This window comes from Salvelinus alpinus, chromosome 4 (genome assembly GCF_045679555.1).
Source record: "Salvelinus alpinus chromosome 4, SLU_Salpinus.1, whole genome shotgun sequence".
Classification (NCBI taxonomy): Eukaryota; Metazoa; Chordata; class Actinopteri; order Salmoniformes; family Salmonidae; genus Salvelinus; species Salvelinus alpinus.
The window spans coordinates 56043386-56060971 of record NC_092089.1 but is presented as its reverse complement, the minus strand read 5'-3'; the positions used below and the strand labels follow the sequence as shown (position 1 = coordinate 56060971).

General features: G+C 40.5%; 1 protein-coding gene across 11 annotated transcripts; it reads right to left on the bottom strand.

The window, feature by feature from the left end:
• Positions 1-73: 73 nt before the first annotated feature.
• LOC139573995 (protein cornichon homolog 4-like) lies at positions 74-17105 on the bottom strand. Of its 11 annotated transcripts, none has more exons than XM_071398051.1 (9): positions 16717-17052; positions 15502-15544; positions 15185-15263; positions 14127-14230; positions 10925-11847; positions 10340-10408; positions 3989-4101; positions 2092-2225; positions 1325-1446 (listed from the first exon to the last, which is right to left on the bottom strand). In XM_071398051.1, the coding sequence occupies exons 5-9, from the start codon at positions 10991-10993 to the stop codon at positions 1376-1378; spliced, it is 456 nt and encodes a 151-aa protein (XP_071254152.1). In that variant the 5' UTR covers positions 10994-11847; positions 14127-14230; positions 15185-15263; positions 15502-15544; positions 16717-17052; the 3' UTR covers positions 1325-1375. The 11 variants fall into 11 exon arrangements, 10 of the variants coding, with proteins under 10 accessions (XP_071254156.1, XP_071254153.1, XP_071254157.1 ...); XM_071398049.1 differs by lacking the exon at positions 16717-17052 and adding an exon at positions 16391-16527; XM_071398050.1 differs by lacking the exon at positions 14127-14230 and having other exon boundaries at positions 16717-17105.
• Between the last annotated feature and the right edge of the window lie 481 nt (positions 17106-17586).

The following is a 17586-nucleotide window of genomic DNA, read 5'->3' as shown; positions in this document are numbered from 1 at the left end:
TATTCTCAGAACATGACTTTGGACTACAGTATTAGCCCTACCTCAATATAATCTCACAAGAAAAAGACAACAATTGTTCTCTTTCAAGTTTATTTAAGAAACCCCACAAATTATTTTCAAAAGCACAAATTAAAAAATGAGTCATTTTAGTTTGATTTAAACAATCTGAACACGCACCCTTCCCCATGGTGAAATACATTTGGCTGGAACATTCTCAAACTGCACAAATAACATACATAGTGATGTGTAGTAAATGTGCTTCTGTCATACACAGTGAAATGTAATACAACTAGGATACAGACAAGGGATTTGATTCAATCTGAAGCACCACACAAATTTAAAGACAATGTTACATGTCAGCTCAATTGGAAATTACCTTGAAATTGCGCTACGGCGTAGCTCTTCAGTGCTACGGATTGAATCGAGATTATATTGCCCATTGATACACAGTCGAGTGAAAAAATAGGGTTGAAAAACATTTTCCAACCCAGGTGCATGTATTCCCCTGAGAACACTTTATTTTATAATACCAATCAAATGTGCACCTTTCAGCAGTCAGGGGATGTCAGATCTATAACTTATTGATGTTAAGAGACGGCAAGAAAATATAACAGAAATAGATCGCCAAAACACAGGTTATTATTCTGCAAAGGATATTCAATTCAAGGATTTTCCAGCATGTTGACAAGAGACAAAAAAAAAATTATGACTATCAAAGATGATGTTCGGCAGGCTGCAAGAGGATGTGCTAGCTGTTGTGATTGGCTCTTGGCCGAAAATGTGTTACCCAATCGTATGCACCATCTAGCCTGTACGATTGTCATGTTTTCCATCTGCCTAGAGGAGCAGTGCATGGACAGCATTGTTGGACACAGGCTGAACGAAAGCACACACACACAATTCCAGGGCAGTTATAAGAACACAGAAGTATGTAACGGGGGGGGGGGGGGTCTGAGCAATGATTAGGTGTCCCCAGGGGAGTGTAATGTCAGGTGACTCCAGCTGAGCAGAGGACTGAGGACCAGGACATATTGAACAACACATACTGAATAGTTTGTGATTTGGCCGATTGGATTAAAATGGCCATGGGGATCTCAATCGTTGATCAGTGCCAGGATCATGCTGTGGGGGTGAAAGGAAGCGTGTGACAAGTGAAGAAATTACTTTAAAACAAAACTTAAGCTCAGGCTAAACAGAAGTTATCCTGTACTAAGCAATAAATAAAGGAGCAGTAAGATTAGCTATGTTAGTACTGTAACAGCGGCTAGCATATAGAATCCCAGACAGCAAGGGCCAGTCTCTTACCTGTACAGGTAGATGAAGAAGCAGAGCAGGTGGAAGCCGAGTTTGATCATGGACTCTTTCATGTGAGACTTTAGTTGTCCCCGGTTGTGGATCTCAGTGGGGTCAAACACCCCCATGTTTCCCATGGGCACCTTCCAAACCCTGTCAGATAAACAATAGGTAGACACAACACTCGACACATTAGAACAACCATAGCATTGTAGGTAACAGCTTGGGTGTGGGCTATAGCTCTAAGAGTTGGGGAGTTTGTAAGGGGCTTACATGGACTAGGGTAGTTATAGTATTACTTGTGGGTGCTGGACTTCCTGCTGAGCAGGGGGCAGTATGTCAAGTTCAACAACATCACTTCCTCTGTGTATATCTACCGGTTCCCCAAAAGGAACTGTCATCTCTACAGTGCTATTATTCATATGCACCAATGACCTGAAAGGCTCTGATGGGAACTGGTTGGCAGTGAAATATGCAGACACCACCAGGCACCCTCAGATGACACACTGCATTTCCAAACAGATGTAAACAGGGATCATGACTGGTGCAATAACTACCCCAAACTCAACAAAACTGCTTACTGAGTTCATGGGGAAGGCAGACTCAGTGAGCCACCTAGTCCTGATTGGTGAAAGATAAAGAGTGTTGAGTTGTAGGTACCTGGGAACCATCATGGACAGCACACCCTTTTAATGCCAAAACATCAAGAACATCAATAAAAAATACCAACCACGACTGTGCCTCCTGAGCAGACAGACAACTGAACGTCAACACCTAGATACTCTCCAACTACTACACCTGCCATATAGAGTGTGCTGACTTTCTGTTTCCTGGCCTGGTACGGTGGGCAGTCAGTGGCTAATAAGGGTATCCCGGACTGTGAACCTGGGGTCCAAGCTCTAGGGGCTGCAATGCAGGGGTCTTCAGAGCCACTATGATAAACAGGCAAGAGACAAGGCCAAGAGCATCATAGAGGACCCCACACACAATCTTGCGCAACGATTTGAGCTGCTGCCCTCCAGAAGGAGATTAAGGGTCCCACTGTTTAGTAAGAATAGGAGCAAGGCCTGCTAAACAGTGGGACATAGGACAGATGCAGGCCCAATACACTGTCGGACAGTAGAATGTGAAAATGTAAATGGGTGAATTGTATACTAACTTTCCAGTACCGCATGTAATACAGTTAAAACTTGTTTTTCAACTACTCCACAAATTTCTTGTTAACAAACTATAGTTTTGGCAAGTCAGTTAGGACATCTACTTTGTGCATGACAAGTAATTTTTCCAACAATTGTTTACAGACAGATTACTGTACTGTGATCTATTTACAGACAGATCACAATTCCAGTGGGTCAACAGTTTACATACCGGTACACTAAGTTGACTGTGCCTTTAAACAGCTTGGGAAATTCCAGAAAATTATATAATGGCTTTAGAAGCTTCTGATAGGCTAATTGACATAATTTGAGTCAATTGGAGGTGTACCTGTGGATGTATTTCAAGGCCTACCTTCAAACTCAGTGCCTCTTTGCTTGACATGCTGGAGGAAACAGGCACAAAAGTATCAATATCCACAGTAAAACGAGTCCTATATCGACATAACCTGAAAGGCCGCTCAGCAAGGAAGATGCCACTGCTCCAAAACAGCCATAAAAAAGGTCGTACTTTTTGGAGAAATGTCCTCTGGTCTGATGAAACAAAAATAGAACTGTTTGGCCATAATGACCATCGTTATGTTTGGAGGGAAAAGGGGGAGGCTTGCAAGCCCGAAGAACACCGTCCCAACCGTGAAGCACAGGGGTGGCAGCAGCATATTGCTTTGCTGCAGGAGGGACTGGTGCACTTCACAAAATAGATGGCATCATGAGGCAGAAAAATTATGTGGATATATTGAAGCAACATCAAGACATCAGTCAGGAAGTTAAAGCTTGGTCGCAAATGGGTCTTCCAAACGGACAATGACCCCAAGCATACTTCCAAAGTTGTGGCAAAATGGCTTAAGGACAACACAGTTAAGGTATTGGACTGGCCATCACAAAGCCCTGACCTCAATCCTATAGAACATTTGTGGGCAGAACTGAAAAAGCGTGTGCGAGCAAGGAGGCCTACAAACCTGACTCAGTTACACCAGCTCTGTCAGGAGGAATGGGCCAAAATTCACCCAACTTATTGTGGGAAGCTTGTGGAAGGCTACCCGAAACGCTTGACCCAAGTTAAACAATTTAAAGGCAATGCTACCAAATACTAATTGAGTGTATGTAAACTTCTGACCCACTGGGAATGTGATGAAAGAAATAAAAGCTGAAATAAATCATTCTCTACTACTTTTCTGACATTTCTTAAAATAAAGTGGTGATCCTAACTTGACCTAAGAATTTTTACTGGCATTAAATGTCAGGAATTGTGGAAAAACTGAGTTTAAATGTATTTGCTAAGGTGTATGTAAACTTCCGACTTCAACTGTATATTGTGTTGTGTTTGTATGCTGACGTCGCAAAATGAATTTCAATGTAAATGTAAAGTAATAAAGTATATCTTATCGTAAGGTTTACAACACAGCCACTGATGACAGCTCTGAGTGGAACCCCTCACTCCTCAAACACAAAAGTGTCTTTACGGCTCACATAGGAAAAGAAGATCCCGTTGGTCATTAACATCCAGTTGTCATCACAAACAATAGGTACAACGTACTTACCTGTACATGTTCCAGGCGGCCACAGGCAGGTTGAGTAGGAAGACAAACCAGTGCAGGGAGACAAGCATCAGCACTGTTGCCAGGGCCTGGCCTACCAGCTCTGGTACAACCCACTGCAGATGCACATTATGAAAAGTATATGAGCACAAGCATACAGGACACAATAAATAAAAGACAATGGGCCACAGAGGTATAAGTCAGGAAGCTGAAAGTTACTAACTACATGTAGGGTAAATCCATTTGAATTTAATAACTTTTTGACTGCACACCTTTTGATTTGAACGAAACATTCCATACATAGGCCTATTTAACCATTGGAGAAGTGCTCAGAAAATGACTTTAGGGACCTGAATTCCAAACCATTCACGAGATAAAAGGTGCTCAAAGTTAACCCATTTTGCATATCTCACCATTACCACCCCACCACACCATGTCGTCATCACTGTAAAAGATAAACAGTTGAGATTTATACAATTTAAAACCTTACAAAACAGGGTTGTCAAATTGTTTGACAATTTCTAGATTTATTTTTATAATGTCCTTTAACTTCAATTATCTAAAAATGCTATTCGCATATGTTGTACCTTAGACCCTATTTTACATAGTCTAAGATGTTTGTGTTGAATACAAGGTGGGTGTCATGTTTTGGCTGATAAATGTTCAAATATGGGAATAAAATTGAAATGTGAAATTTTGAATGGTACCACAAAGATGGTTGGAGGTCCACACATCAGAGAATGTTGACTTGAATGGGAATATATGTTGTTTTAAATTATACTGTCAATCATCCATAGGAAACCTATTGAAATCATATAAATATAGATAATAGAATAGACATGACTAAGTTGACAGTCGACGATGGGCGGTCATCTTTGTGGTAGAAATTAGAAGTACAAATGTCAATTCATTTTAAATGTCAATAGTGTACCAGCTAAATTACAGTGGTCTGAAGGCTTGGTTCCATTCTATGAATTATATTTCTATGATTGAAATGACCCCCCCCTGTATTCAAGGGCATGTTGTGTCTCAACCAATGGCGGGCACAACACAAAAACCTCAGATGATGTGAAATAGGATATGAGAATATGAAGATTTTTTTTTTTACTTTTTTTGATAATTGATGTTCAAGGTTTCAAAATGACATTCTGTATTGCATACATATTTTTCAAATAAATAAAATAGTTTGACAACACTGTTTGTAAGCTTTTAAAATGATATCACACTAAACTATCTTTCTAGTGAAGAAGACATGGATGTCTCATGGTATGGTGGGGTACGCATAATTGGTAAACTCTTAGCACCTTTATCTCCTGAACCTTTTGGCAGTCAGGTCCAAAAAGTCACTTTCAGACCACTTTTTCCATGGACAACCATGTATGGAAAGTTTTACTTAAATCAAAAGGGATCCTGACTAAAAGTGATTTGAATTCAAATGGATTTAGGGATGGATCGACATTTATAGAATGGTTACCTGGGGGAAAATGGGGGAGGGTCATGCTTTTTCAATTAGTCAAGCGGAGGGTTTAGTGTTTTATTCAATCTAGTCCAGGGGAGGGTCATGTAATTTGTAATGGATTGAAATGTTAATATTTCTTTTGTATTTTAGAAGTAGTTGCTTATTAGGCTATAAATCAATGTGTACCCGATGCCGCCCCTCATCTCGGATTCTCCGCTGGGCACTCAATATCAAGTGCGCCTATAGTCTATTTAGTGTGTTCTCAATCAAACGATCCATAGCCTATAGGCTACGAAATGCATGCTCGAAAAGCACAGAGCAAAGTTATATTTCTAAGATAGCTGCTGGGATGGTGTAAATGAAACTAGGCTGCATTACACACTGCAATGGATAATCCAACCCTGAGCCCTGGCCTGCTCAGCTCTGCTCTTGGTAATCAAAAACATTTTTGTGTGCAGTTTAACCAATGGCTGTGCTGTGTAGGACTATGGGGGCAGTTCAGGAGAATCAAAGTTGACATCTACTTTTTGTTTTAATTATTATTTTGGGTACAGGGGAGGGTTGATTTTTTTACACTTTACTGAAGGTAGGGCCATCCATTTATTTCAGAGAGGTCCATTTTCTCCATGTAAACTTTATTTTAAATATCGTTCACTCCCTTAACCTATACCAACATTAACAAAATATGACGTTCTTTCTCATGTCTGCTCTGCACTCAGGTGCACAGCTTGTACTTATCATGAGTCCTGTAAAATACCACAGTATGAGTCATAATACCCATGAAACCTAGCGGTCGAACAGGGAAACGGTTCCAAGAATTTTTCCACCATTCATTTTTCCCATAGGGGATTTTAGAAACACTTCAAATAAAGGCTGTTTCTCATGTAGGCTTACCCTTGAGTGACTTCTTGATAACTGTGTAAATCTCTCTAGGACAGGCCTGGGCAATTATTTTCCATGGAGGGCCACATTCGAATATATTTTAGCCATCGCAGGCCTAAATCATATTACAGGATTATACATCATGTGTATGACTGTTAACAGATATATCTACTGTAAATCACATCCAGATATGCTACTTATTTCACTTTTTTTTTTTTAAATGCACAGAAATAAACCACATCCATGTTCTCCTTTTGGTAGGCATTTTCATTATTATGCAATGCACTACACGGAGGGAAAAGTACACTGTGCATTCAGCACCACGGACAGAACTCTTGTTAACGGGTATGTACAAAAACACAAGAAAGAGAGAGAGCTCAACATTACATTTCAACTACTCAATCAGTGTGGAGTGAAGTCTCTGATGGGCATTAACTACAGCAGTGCAGTCAGGTTTAGTTTCTGACATCGCTATGCGCAGGATTTCTGAGAGGTGCGAGTCAGTAAGAGATGATCTGTGCCTTGACTTGTTATATTTCATCACTGAAAATGTCTGTTCACATACATAGGTTGACCCAAACAGTACAAACATCTGAGCATGACTCCTAATCTTTGGAAAGTTTTGTTCATCGAGAGATGCTTAGAACCTCGTCAGGGACAATGTTCTGAATAGTTCTCCAATCACTGCATCAGACTGAAGATCGATAAGCTCAAGTTGCAGGTCAGTGGAAGCGTTATCCACATTGAAGTTGAAAGGAAATCAACAGCATGTCATTTTCCAACATTTTAAATACTCAAAACGAGGAGAAAACTCACTGTTCAAAGCACGCAGCAGCGATGTATATTTCTCCCGCTGGTCATCTGATAGAGAACAGACTAGTAGTGTCGGAAGGTGGGCGAGATTGTTGGCTTCTACTTGGCAGGTCAGGAAGAGTAACTTTCTCTTGAAGGCTTTGACAAGGTTGTACATCTGATGTGCATAAAGGCCCTTCCCTTGTAGTTTGGAATTCAGTTCATTCATGAGGGCCATGATGTCCACAGTGAAGGCAAAAATCAGCCAACCATTCTTTATCTTGCAATTGATGGAAATCCACACATTTTCCTTTAATTTGCAAAAACTCAGCAATCTCCGACTTCAGGTCCCACACCCTTTTAAGCACCTTCCCCAAACTCAGCCATCTCACGTTTGTGTTTAAGGGGAAATCTGCATGATCCGACTCTGTCTCTTCCAACAGTGAGACAAATTGCCTGTGGTTTAAAGATTTTGCTCTTATGAAGTTTACCACTTTAGTGATTGCATCCACAACACGGCTCATTTTCAGAACACATTTACAGAGAACCTGCTGATGAATAATGCAATGCAGGAAAATAATGTTCTGAACTGGGTTCAGCTCAGCTACTTGATCTTGTATCATTTTCAAAAGGCCAACATTTTTTCCTGTGAAGTTTGGGCACACCGGTTAACTTTCTAAACTCAGTCCCAGCTTTGCCACACAATTATTAACCTCCTCCAATGAATCTTTCACTGTGGTTGTGCTCTTCATTGACTGCACCTATGCAATTTCAAAGTCTGGTGTTATGCCTCATAGGAATATCAACAACTGCGCCGTGTCACATCCATCACTGCTCTCATCCAGGGCCAAGGAGAAATAGGAAAAATCCTTTGCCTTGTCTTTCAACTGTTGTTCCTTATTCTCTGTGATGTACTCAACATGCCGTGTCACTGTTCGTCTTGACAGGGAAACATTTTCAAACAGCTTTCTTGTCGGGGCAAAGTATTGCTGCAGAGTCAATTAAACATTATTTAATGAATTCGCCCTCAGCGAATGGTTTGCTATGTTTAGCAATTGTGTAGGACAGTACTTAGCTAGCACTCGCAATTCCGTCGTTTGCTGAATGCAGTTTTGTTAAAAGTCCTTGCTGCTTTTGCAACTGAGAAAGCAACTATTTCGATGCATTTGCCCTCTGCTCAGAAGACATATTCCTATATTTCTCTGCATGCTTCGTTTGGAAGTGTCGGGACAAGTTGTAGTCTTTCAAGACTGCGATGCTCTCCTTGCACACAGCTTTCCCTGATACCTCAAAGAAATATTTCGAAGTCCACTCTTGCTGTAACACCCTACATTCATTGTCTACTTTCTTTGAAAAACTCATTTTAGCACAACTTCTAGCTAGCTACTATTTGTAACGTGTGTCAGTCTGTCAGTCACTGCCTGTCCTCGTGCAGTTGTTACTTATAAGTGCCTTCAAAATAAATGTCCCTCAAGCGGTCGGAGTTAAATCATTATGCTTTTAATTTGAATAACAAATACTTTACTAATCGCAAATTCTTTATGTGATCTGAGCCTGAGTCCGCGGGCCATATTGAATCAGGTCGCAGGTCGGCCTTTGCAAACGCCTGCTCTAGGATAAAGTTACTTTTATCAATATATTTGCCTGCATTTACCCCCCCAAAATGAAAGGCTAGTTAGCTGTTAATGTGGCTATCATAAAGAACTACAAATGCCATAATGATCTGGACGAGACTGCCGAATCAAGGCAAAATATAGGATCTCTAGATTACCTATCTAATGTTAGGTAAATATAGTAATGAATAAATTGGCTGAATTTCTTTAAAATTGACAATTCTGTGAACTGTCTCATGCAAGTTTTAAATTGACACAGTACCTGTTAGCAAAGGTGTCAGCTTGCGATGGTCTGCAGGTGCTTGCAGGGATTTGTAGTTTTGCATGATGTCTACTTTGATCTTAATTTGCATTTTCGAGTCAGAGTTAATGGAAAATAATATATTGACAAATCACCTTGTCCGAGATAGAACATGGTTATCAAAACATCACGCCAGGGTAAGCCTACACGAAACACAGCACTTATTTTAAGTGTTTCATTTTTCACATAGGTGATTTTTAGATGGGTGGAAAACGATTGGAACCACTTTCCTGTTTGACCATTAGGTTATGGGTATTATATCACCTCCACTGTGGGGCTCTATGGCATTCCACATCCTTTTTGCAGTGGAAAATGTCCTGTCCCTACCCAAATGCTCTGTCTAAACGTAAATACGCCTCACTTGTGATAGGGTTTTGGAAATGTTTGGAACTTAATAAACATTTCAATTTCTGACTAAACAGCAAGTATAGTGTAGAGAATCATTGTACCATCTAAACCGCTGTGAAATATATCTTCCATAACCAAAAATATTGTAATTTAATTTGTTTGAATGAAAATGGTGTACAAAACCTAAAGTAAAGACGCAAAAACGAAACGGAAGCACAGAATTCGCACATAAAACATATCTACCTCTTCTTAGACTTGCTTTCAATGAGAATGACAGAGCTATAACACACATTTCTATGGGAATTTGACCCAGTGGCCAACAAGTTACATATTGCAGCTAACTTTCATATCAGCGACGAAAAAACACAAAAAAATACACTTACTGTACAGTTTATCAAAGTTACACCCTGCTGTGTTAAAAATAAAAAATAAATCCAATGGCGGGAGTTCGATTTAGCTCACCCGATTGACCCGGTAGGGGGCGTTTATCCGTGTAAAAAATGATTATTCGTTTTGACCACAGGCTGCCTCCCGGCTTTGTGGAGTGGGTAACAAGGTGGGATATCTCGCTTTATTAGCGGGGTGCTCTGCCATATATAACAATTACTTAAAACGAAATCCGAAATTCAAGAACATTGGGAAACGTCGGCACACCAAAATGTGGCCCGGTGATGCTCGATTTACAAATGTATCTTTTGGAATTTGAAATAGTATTTCTTACTGATGTGAAAGTTAAATCCCAAATGTTTCCAAAACCTTATCGCAAACGAGATTTTATGTTTCGAACCGTTAAAACAGTGCCGGGATTATAGTTTACAGTGAGCCAGTTATGGTCTACACATTTAACCGAAAGCCCTAAAGGGAGGCTATGCCCCCTAGGTTCTCGAGAGCTAGCTAGCTGTGTGTACATGCAAAAAATATATATTTGAAAGGAAATTACCCATGACAAGTGTGCTTACTCTGTTTAACTTCGAACAGCAGGCTCGAGCATTGATGTAGTCACATTCTAGATCGGAGAGGGTAATTACCTATTCATGAAGTTAAGGTATGTAAACTGTCTGGGCAGAGATGTATAAGGCTAACGTTTAGCTATACAGTAACAGTTTCTCTATATTCTGAATGTCAGCTAACTCAAGCGAGGACGCCATTGAATACTTAGGAATGTGTGAGTAACTAGTACTGACGGTCTGTTTAACCACTGAACTTTTGCTAGGAAAAAACAAGCAGCAGACACTGCATCTAAAATATGTCAACACTGCTGTTGACAGCCAGAATATCGACATTTTAAAATGCAAAGGACGAACAGGGCGTTGGCTAACTGGCCCTTGCTGGCTAGTTCGCTAACGTCCGTTTATCAAGACAGAGCACTACGGATTGGATTGATACGTCTGATCATGCTTAAACCACGGCCAACGTTAACTAGCACTTGTCTGCCACAGACAGGTACCCACAAAGCACGAGCGCCAAAACGTATTGATTGTAACAAAGGATAGTAATAGAGATCCAGTACACAACGTATTAGCTAATGTTCAAGAAAAGGATACGAAGTACACCGCCAGAAAAATCAGAGCACAGCAGTCGACCAGCGATAGAATGAACACAGCCGCCTCCATCTTTCGTCTTCCGCATTCACTGCTATTTCCGGGTATTTTGAAATTGGTGCAAAGGGTCAGGTTTTAACTATACTGCCACCTCTCGTACTGTAGTAGATCGTTTGGAAGGGGGTGGAGCGCCGCAAATTTAAGACCATACTTAGTCATTGTTCTCCCTCTTTACGTCTGGTCACCTTTGAGTGATGGGTCACCTTTGTTTGATACTGTTTTCCTTGATGTATTTGGCGTGGGCTACGGCCAAACAGTAGCCTGTGATGAGTTTGGTTAATACATCGGGAATTCGTAAACGCAATCCTCTGTCTGAACATTTGTTCATTTAGGATCTAGCCAGGTCATTACAGTATTTTTACTGACCAGAATATAACGTATTTTTTCTGACCACCATACGACCAGTTGGTCATAATTGTGACCACTATATTATGCAGCCTACTGGTCATAACCACCTGACTACTGCTTATAACCTACACTTTTTTTCTAAGAGTGTACTGTAAAATGTATTGCTGAGGATAAAGTTGGATATTGAAAACATTGTTCATTACATTTCTATTTGTTTCCATAGTCACCAATTAAAGTTAATCTGCAACATATTCTTACATTTTAAATGGATCAAACAATGGCAAAAACAAATCTACATCACAATTTTTTGCACATCTGCATACAGTAATTGTTTCAAAATTCACCCACAGATATTACATGAATATAAAGACTGGGACACATATAAAAGTCCCATTGTCTTATTTGATTAATGATTGATAAGCATGGTTTGATGGGGCAGAGCCTCACAAGGTCTTCTGAGCACAGAAGGCAATCTGGAGCATAGTGGCTCTCTTGAAGAGTCATGTGATGTGTCAGATCTGCAATGAAGAGAATCAGCGCATTACATCTGTATCAATTTTAGATTTTAAAAGAAAACTAGAAAAGGACATTCTTGAAGAAACTTTGTGGAATCCGCTGCCTATAGGTATTTCCATGGTGCTAGTTGACACATTTTGTGGCAGTTATAGCTTAAAGATGTCTTTAAAAAAAGAGCAAGATGCTCATATACATAGTTTGCACCCTTCTACACCACTGCGGTCAGGGGCATATTTTAGGACTTTCCAGCAACAGATCAACCTACTGAGTTTTCTGGCTTTTCATGGCACTTACTGTAAGCATAAAAAGAGAAGAAAATTAATTAATGATAGGCATAATGTGGGCATGCAGGACATTGTCGCGACTTTACCTTCAGTAATCTGATGACTTATTTATTTAATCCACTAACTATGTTGAATTGTTACCCGATTAAATTAATCATGTAACAATTAATTTAGGATTAGGATTTGGGGCACCATGGAATAAATTGTTTAAAGAGTTACCATCTCCCGAATTAAACTCTATAAGGTACAGTTGAAGTCGGAAGTTTACATACACTTAGGTTGGAGTCATTAAAACTCGTTTTTCAACCACTCCACACATTTCTTGTTAACAAATTACAGTTTTGGCAAGTCGGTTAGGGCAACTACTTTGTGCATGACACAAGTAATTTTTCCAACAATTGTTTACAGATAGATTATTTCACTTATAATTCACTGTATCACAATTCCAGTGGGTCAGTTTACATACACTAAGTTGACTGTGCCAGCTTGGAAAATTCCAGAAAATGATGTCATGGCTTTAGAAGCTTCTGATAGGCTAATTGACATCATTTGAGTCAATTGGAGGTGTACCTGTGGGTGTATTTCAAGGCCTACCTTCAAACTCAGTGCCTCTTTGCTTGACATCATGGGAAAATCAAACTAAATCAGCCAAGACCTCAGAAAAAATTTGTAGACCTCCACAAGTCTGGTTCATCCTTGGGAGCAATTTCCAAATGCCTGAAGGTACCACTTTCATCTGCACAAACAATAGTACACAAGTATAAACCCCATGGGACCCCGCAGCCATCATACCGCTCAGGAAGGAGACGCGTTCTTGCACAAACAATAGTACACAAGTATAAACCCCATGGGACCACGCAGCCATCATACCGCTCAGGAAGGAGACGCGTTCTGTCTCCTAGAGATGAATGTACTTTGGTGCGAAAAATGCAAATCAATCCCAGAACAACAGCAAAGGACCTTGTGAAGATCCTGGAGGAAACAGGCACAAAAGTATCTATATCCACAGTAAAACGAGTCCTCTATCGACATAACCTGAAAGGCCGCTCAGCAAGGAAGAAGCCACTGCTCCAAAACCGCCATAAAAAAGCTAGACTACGGTTTGTAACTGCACATGGGGACAAAGATCGTACTTTTTGGAGAAATGTAATCTGGTCTGATGAAACAAATATAGAACTATATGGCCATAATGACCATTGTTATGTTTGGAGGAAAAAGGGGGAGGCTTGCAAGCAGAAGAACACCATCCCAACCATGAAGCACGAGGGTGGCAGCAGCATATTGTGGGGGTGCTTTGCTGCAGGAGGGACTGGTGCACTTCACAAAATAGATGGCATCATAAGGAAGACAAATTATGTGGATATATTGAAGCAACATCTCAAGACATCAGTCAGGAAGTTAAAGCTTGGTCGCAAATGGGTCTTCCAAATGGACAATGACCCCAAGCATACTTCCAAAGTTGTGGCAAAATGGCTTAAGGACAACAAAGTCAAGGTATTGGAGTGGCCTTCACAAAGCCCTGACCTCAATCCTATAGAACATTTGTGGGCAGAACTGAAGAATTGTGTGTGAGCAAGGAGGCCTACAAGCCTGATTCAGTTACATCAGCTCTGTCAGGAGGAATGGGCCAAAATTCACCCAACTTCTTGTGGGAAGCTTGTGGAAGGCTACCCAAAGCATTTGACCCAAGTTAAACAATTTAAAGGCAACGCTACCAAATACTCATTGACTGTATGTAAACTTTTGACCCACTGGGAATGTGATGAAAGAAATAAAAGCTGAAATAAATAATTCTTTCTACTATAATTCTGACATTTCACATTCTTAAAATAAAGTGGTGATCCTAACTGACCTAAGACAGGGAATTTTTACTAGGATTAAATATCAGGAATTGTGAAAAACTGAGTTAAATGTATTTGGCTAAGGTGTATGTAAACTTCTGACTTCAACTGTATATATCTATTTCATCGATAAACAGTCACCTTATTAATCATTACCTCTTATCATATTCATAATTCTGAACCTCCTCCTCGTGTTGATTATTCAGGGTTCAGGATTCTGACCACTATGGACATGAGCTTCAGCTTTTCGTCTCTCTGGTCTAAAGGAAGATTAGTTTATTTCTTCACATCGTGTTGAGGTTCAAAGTTCCAACCATTTCAGACGTGTAGCGATTGCTCCACTCTAATGTGAATTTCATTACCAAGACTTGTTATGCACACTGGCCAAAGGGACGGCTCCTTCCGTCTGACACGCTCTTCTGACCTCACTCAGGGTGTGGCTAATTAATGTGCAACGGGTATGATTAGAAGTTATCTCTTATGACTCCTAAAATCAAATCCCTATCTTAACAAAGATACTTTCATCATTGTTCATATCATATGCACAAGGTATTGGATGGAAACTTGACAGATAAAGGGGGTTTCCTTTCCAAGTTACAGAATTTCATCCATACAGTTTTTAACGACATCACACAATGAAAAACAATATGACATTAGTTTTCTACATTTCCCCACTGACTATTCCCAACATTCTTTATGTTAGAATTATTGTTCCATTATCCACTTTTTGGACATTAGAGTTTTGGGTGGGCAAAAGTCTCTGGAGACAAAGGGACATTCCTTTAGCCAATACTGGAGGGTAGAGAGAGAGTCCTCTATTGCTTAATTTACGACCGGGTGTGGCGGTATCATCAAAACACCCACACCAGTTCCATCCTCCCCTCTGCGGGTGGGAGAAGGTCTGGTTATTGTCAGCCATTTCCAAGCTGATCTGACCCATTGTGATCCTCACAAGACAGTCATGACAACACGACAGAACAGTAACGCACAGTAAAATATCTTTAACAGAATCAACAAAAAGTCGTAGCAAAGGCATGTTTGCTCCTCTGTCCCTTCATATTGAAGTGGGAATTTAATGAATTAGTCATCAATCTGAAACATTTTAAGAAAGAGGATATCAACATTAGACAGAAGTTGGATAATGACAATTTTTAACCCATTTTAAATGGTAAAGTTTTGCTTAATCCTAATACATGTTGTGATATTCATACAACCTTTTAGAAACACACACTCCATAATCCTGAGGACATTGTCCCTGACAGAGGTTCCCCCAATTGAGGACAGCTTGGCAGTCTTAAAAAAAGAAAGCTACATGTAAAAATGTAATTATGTGTAAAGAGGCAATAAGGAGACAACAACATTATCTTGTTCAAAAGTTGTCTGACATATCATTTCTGCAACAAACATTGTTAGAAATGGGTGTTATTGGCAAATCTCTTCCTCTTTTCTGCAACTGCGCACGTATGTGAGTTTAAGTGAGCGACAGGGAGAATGAGCAAGAGAGAAGAGGAAGAATCTTTACATGACTCACCGAGGTAGGTGTCTTGTTGAATCAGGACACAAGGGTTTTGCACCTGAAAAAAAAAGGCGAGATAAAATAGGATTTGATTTGCTTTACAAAGTTATTCTATTAGAAGCAGTGCTATATCAATTGGATCTACCTACACTACACTCTTAGTGTTCCAAAAGGGTTCTTCGGCTGCCCCCATAGGTGCACCCTTTGAAGAACCCTTTTTGGCTCCAGGTAGAACCCTTTGGGGTTCCATGTAGACTCCTCTGCGGAAAGGGTTCTACATGGAACCAATAGGTTCTATCTGGAACCAAAAATGGTTTTTCAAAGGGTTATCCTATGAGGACAGCCAATGAACTCTTTTAGGTTCGAGATACCACCTTTTTTAAAATGTGCAAATCAACTCAGCCAAATCTCAGAGTTCTATTTAACCAGGTCAGCAACAACACAGCTGCTGTTAACATTATTATCTAGCTAGCTTGCTTGTCCAAAGTCCAGCAGCTAACCTCCGTAGCTAGCTAACACCAGTCAGCTAGCTAGCTAACAAAAAGGCAAAGAAAGGGCGTTAGCTATATTTGTTTATGGAAGGTTTGTTACACAAATAACTTCAGCCATTTGCTAGCTAGCTAGAGCCAAACAACAACTGCTGACCTTGACTCAGAAGCTAGCTAACGTTAGTTTACATCCAAATGCCAGTCCTACATTTTTGTAACACTACTAGTAGCTAGCTACTCCATAGACCAAGTTACAGTAAGAGCTAGCTAACTTAGCCACATTTCACTGTCAGACAGGACACTACTCAAACTGCTGAGAAAACAAATTGCTTGCTAATGACATTAACAGCGCCTCTGGCTCTGTTGTGCACTGACTGCAGTGTGCAAATGCGTGTTTGGTAGCATAAAACACTCACCAGTTTAACATCCATAACATCTGTCTTAGCTCTTATTGCAGGACTTTGACTGTGGGAAATCACCTTTCCAATCAGTCTATTATGTGTATTGGCCATTCATACTGCTCTCTGCAGCCTAACCTATGAATTGTGGACCCGTGAAATGGGGTATCCGCCTACTTAGTGACACTCACAGAACACAATTGTGTAGAGTTTACCACAAATATTAACGTCTTAGCTCTTATTGTGCTGAAAAACACCAATTAGTATAACAAAGAGAAACAAAATAATCATAGCAGAGTGTATCCACAACATACACACATGAAGAGTAAGAAATATGTACTCACATTTCCGAAGGACGCACATTGGCCTTGGCAAAAACAAAGAATGCTAACTAAAGGAAATCACAGGAGATGACTGGAACTTATAACTTTTCTCTAGTTACTTCCTTCTCCTCAGAGCTGGAGATCGCTCAGCATGCTCTGCTCCACTTTTCTACAAGCAAGGTGACACAGTGAGAGGGACATTTTTGGAGAAAGTGGATCCCTGCCATTTGGCTGTAGTCTCAGGCTGGGTAGAAAATTATTTTGGTACTGTTAAATCTGTAAAGGTAGCTCGAAGTGGACTTGTGACGTTTTTCTGTCCAGAGGGAGCGGATGTCTTGCTTCACGTGACTAGGGACAAGACCTGTGACTTGCTTTGCTTTTCGGAGCAGGAAGCCTTTGAAAGGAGTGATTACTGGGGTGGCGTTGAGGTGGAGAAACTGAAATGGAAAGTTCTCTGTGTCTGTGACGCCCTCTGATTGGTACGACGCAGACCCGATGGTGAGCGTGGTGAAACTGAGAAGACATTGTCTGTCCTTTTGAGTTTGGAAGCAGAATCTTTACCTGATAAAGTCATGTTAGGATATGTCAGTTATTCAGTCAGTCCAAATAACTTGTGCCGAAACCACTAAGGTGTTTCAGATTCATGTTGCAGCAGTGTGTAGGAGAGAGATCAGGAGATGTGAGAAGTGTGCAGGAGGGCATGGGACGAACGAATTTGTAGTATCGGTGGAAAAAACTGTGTCAATTGTGGGGGTGCCCATGTTGCTGGGGATCAGAAGTGCCCGGTGTGGGAGAGAGAAAGGTTGAGGTTGCCAGGGTCAGAGTAGAACAGAAGGTGTCGTATACTGAGGCAGTGAAGAGAGTTGAGGATGATTGGTCAAGGGTGAGTAG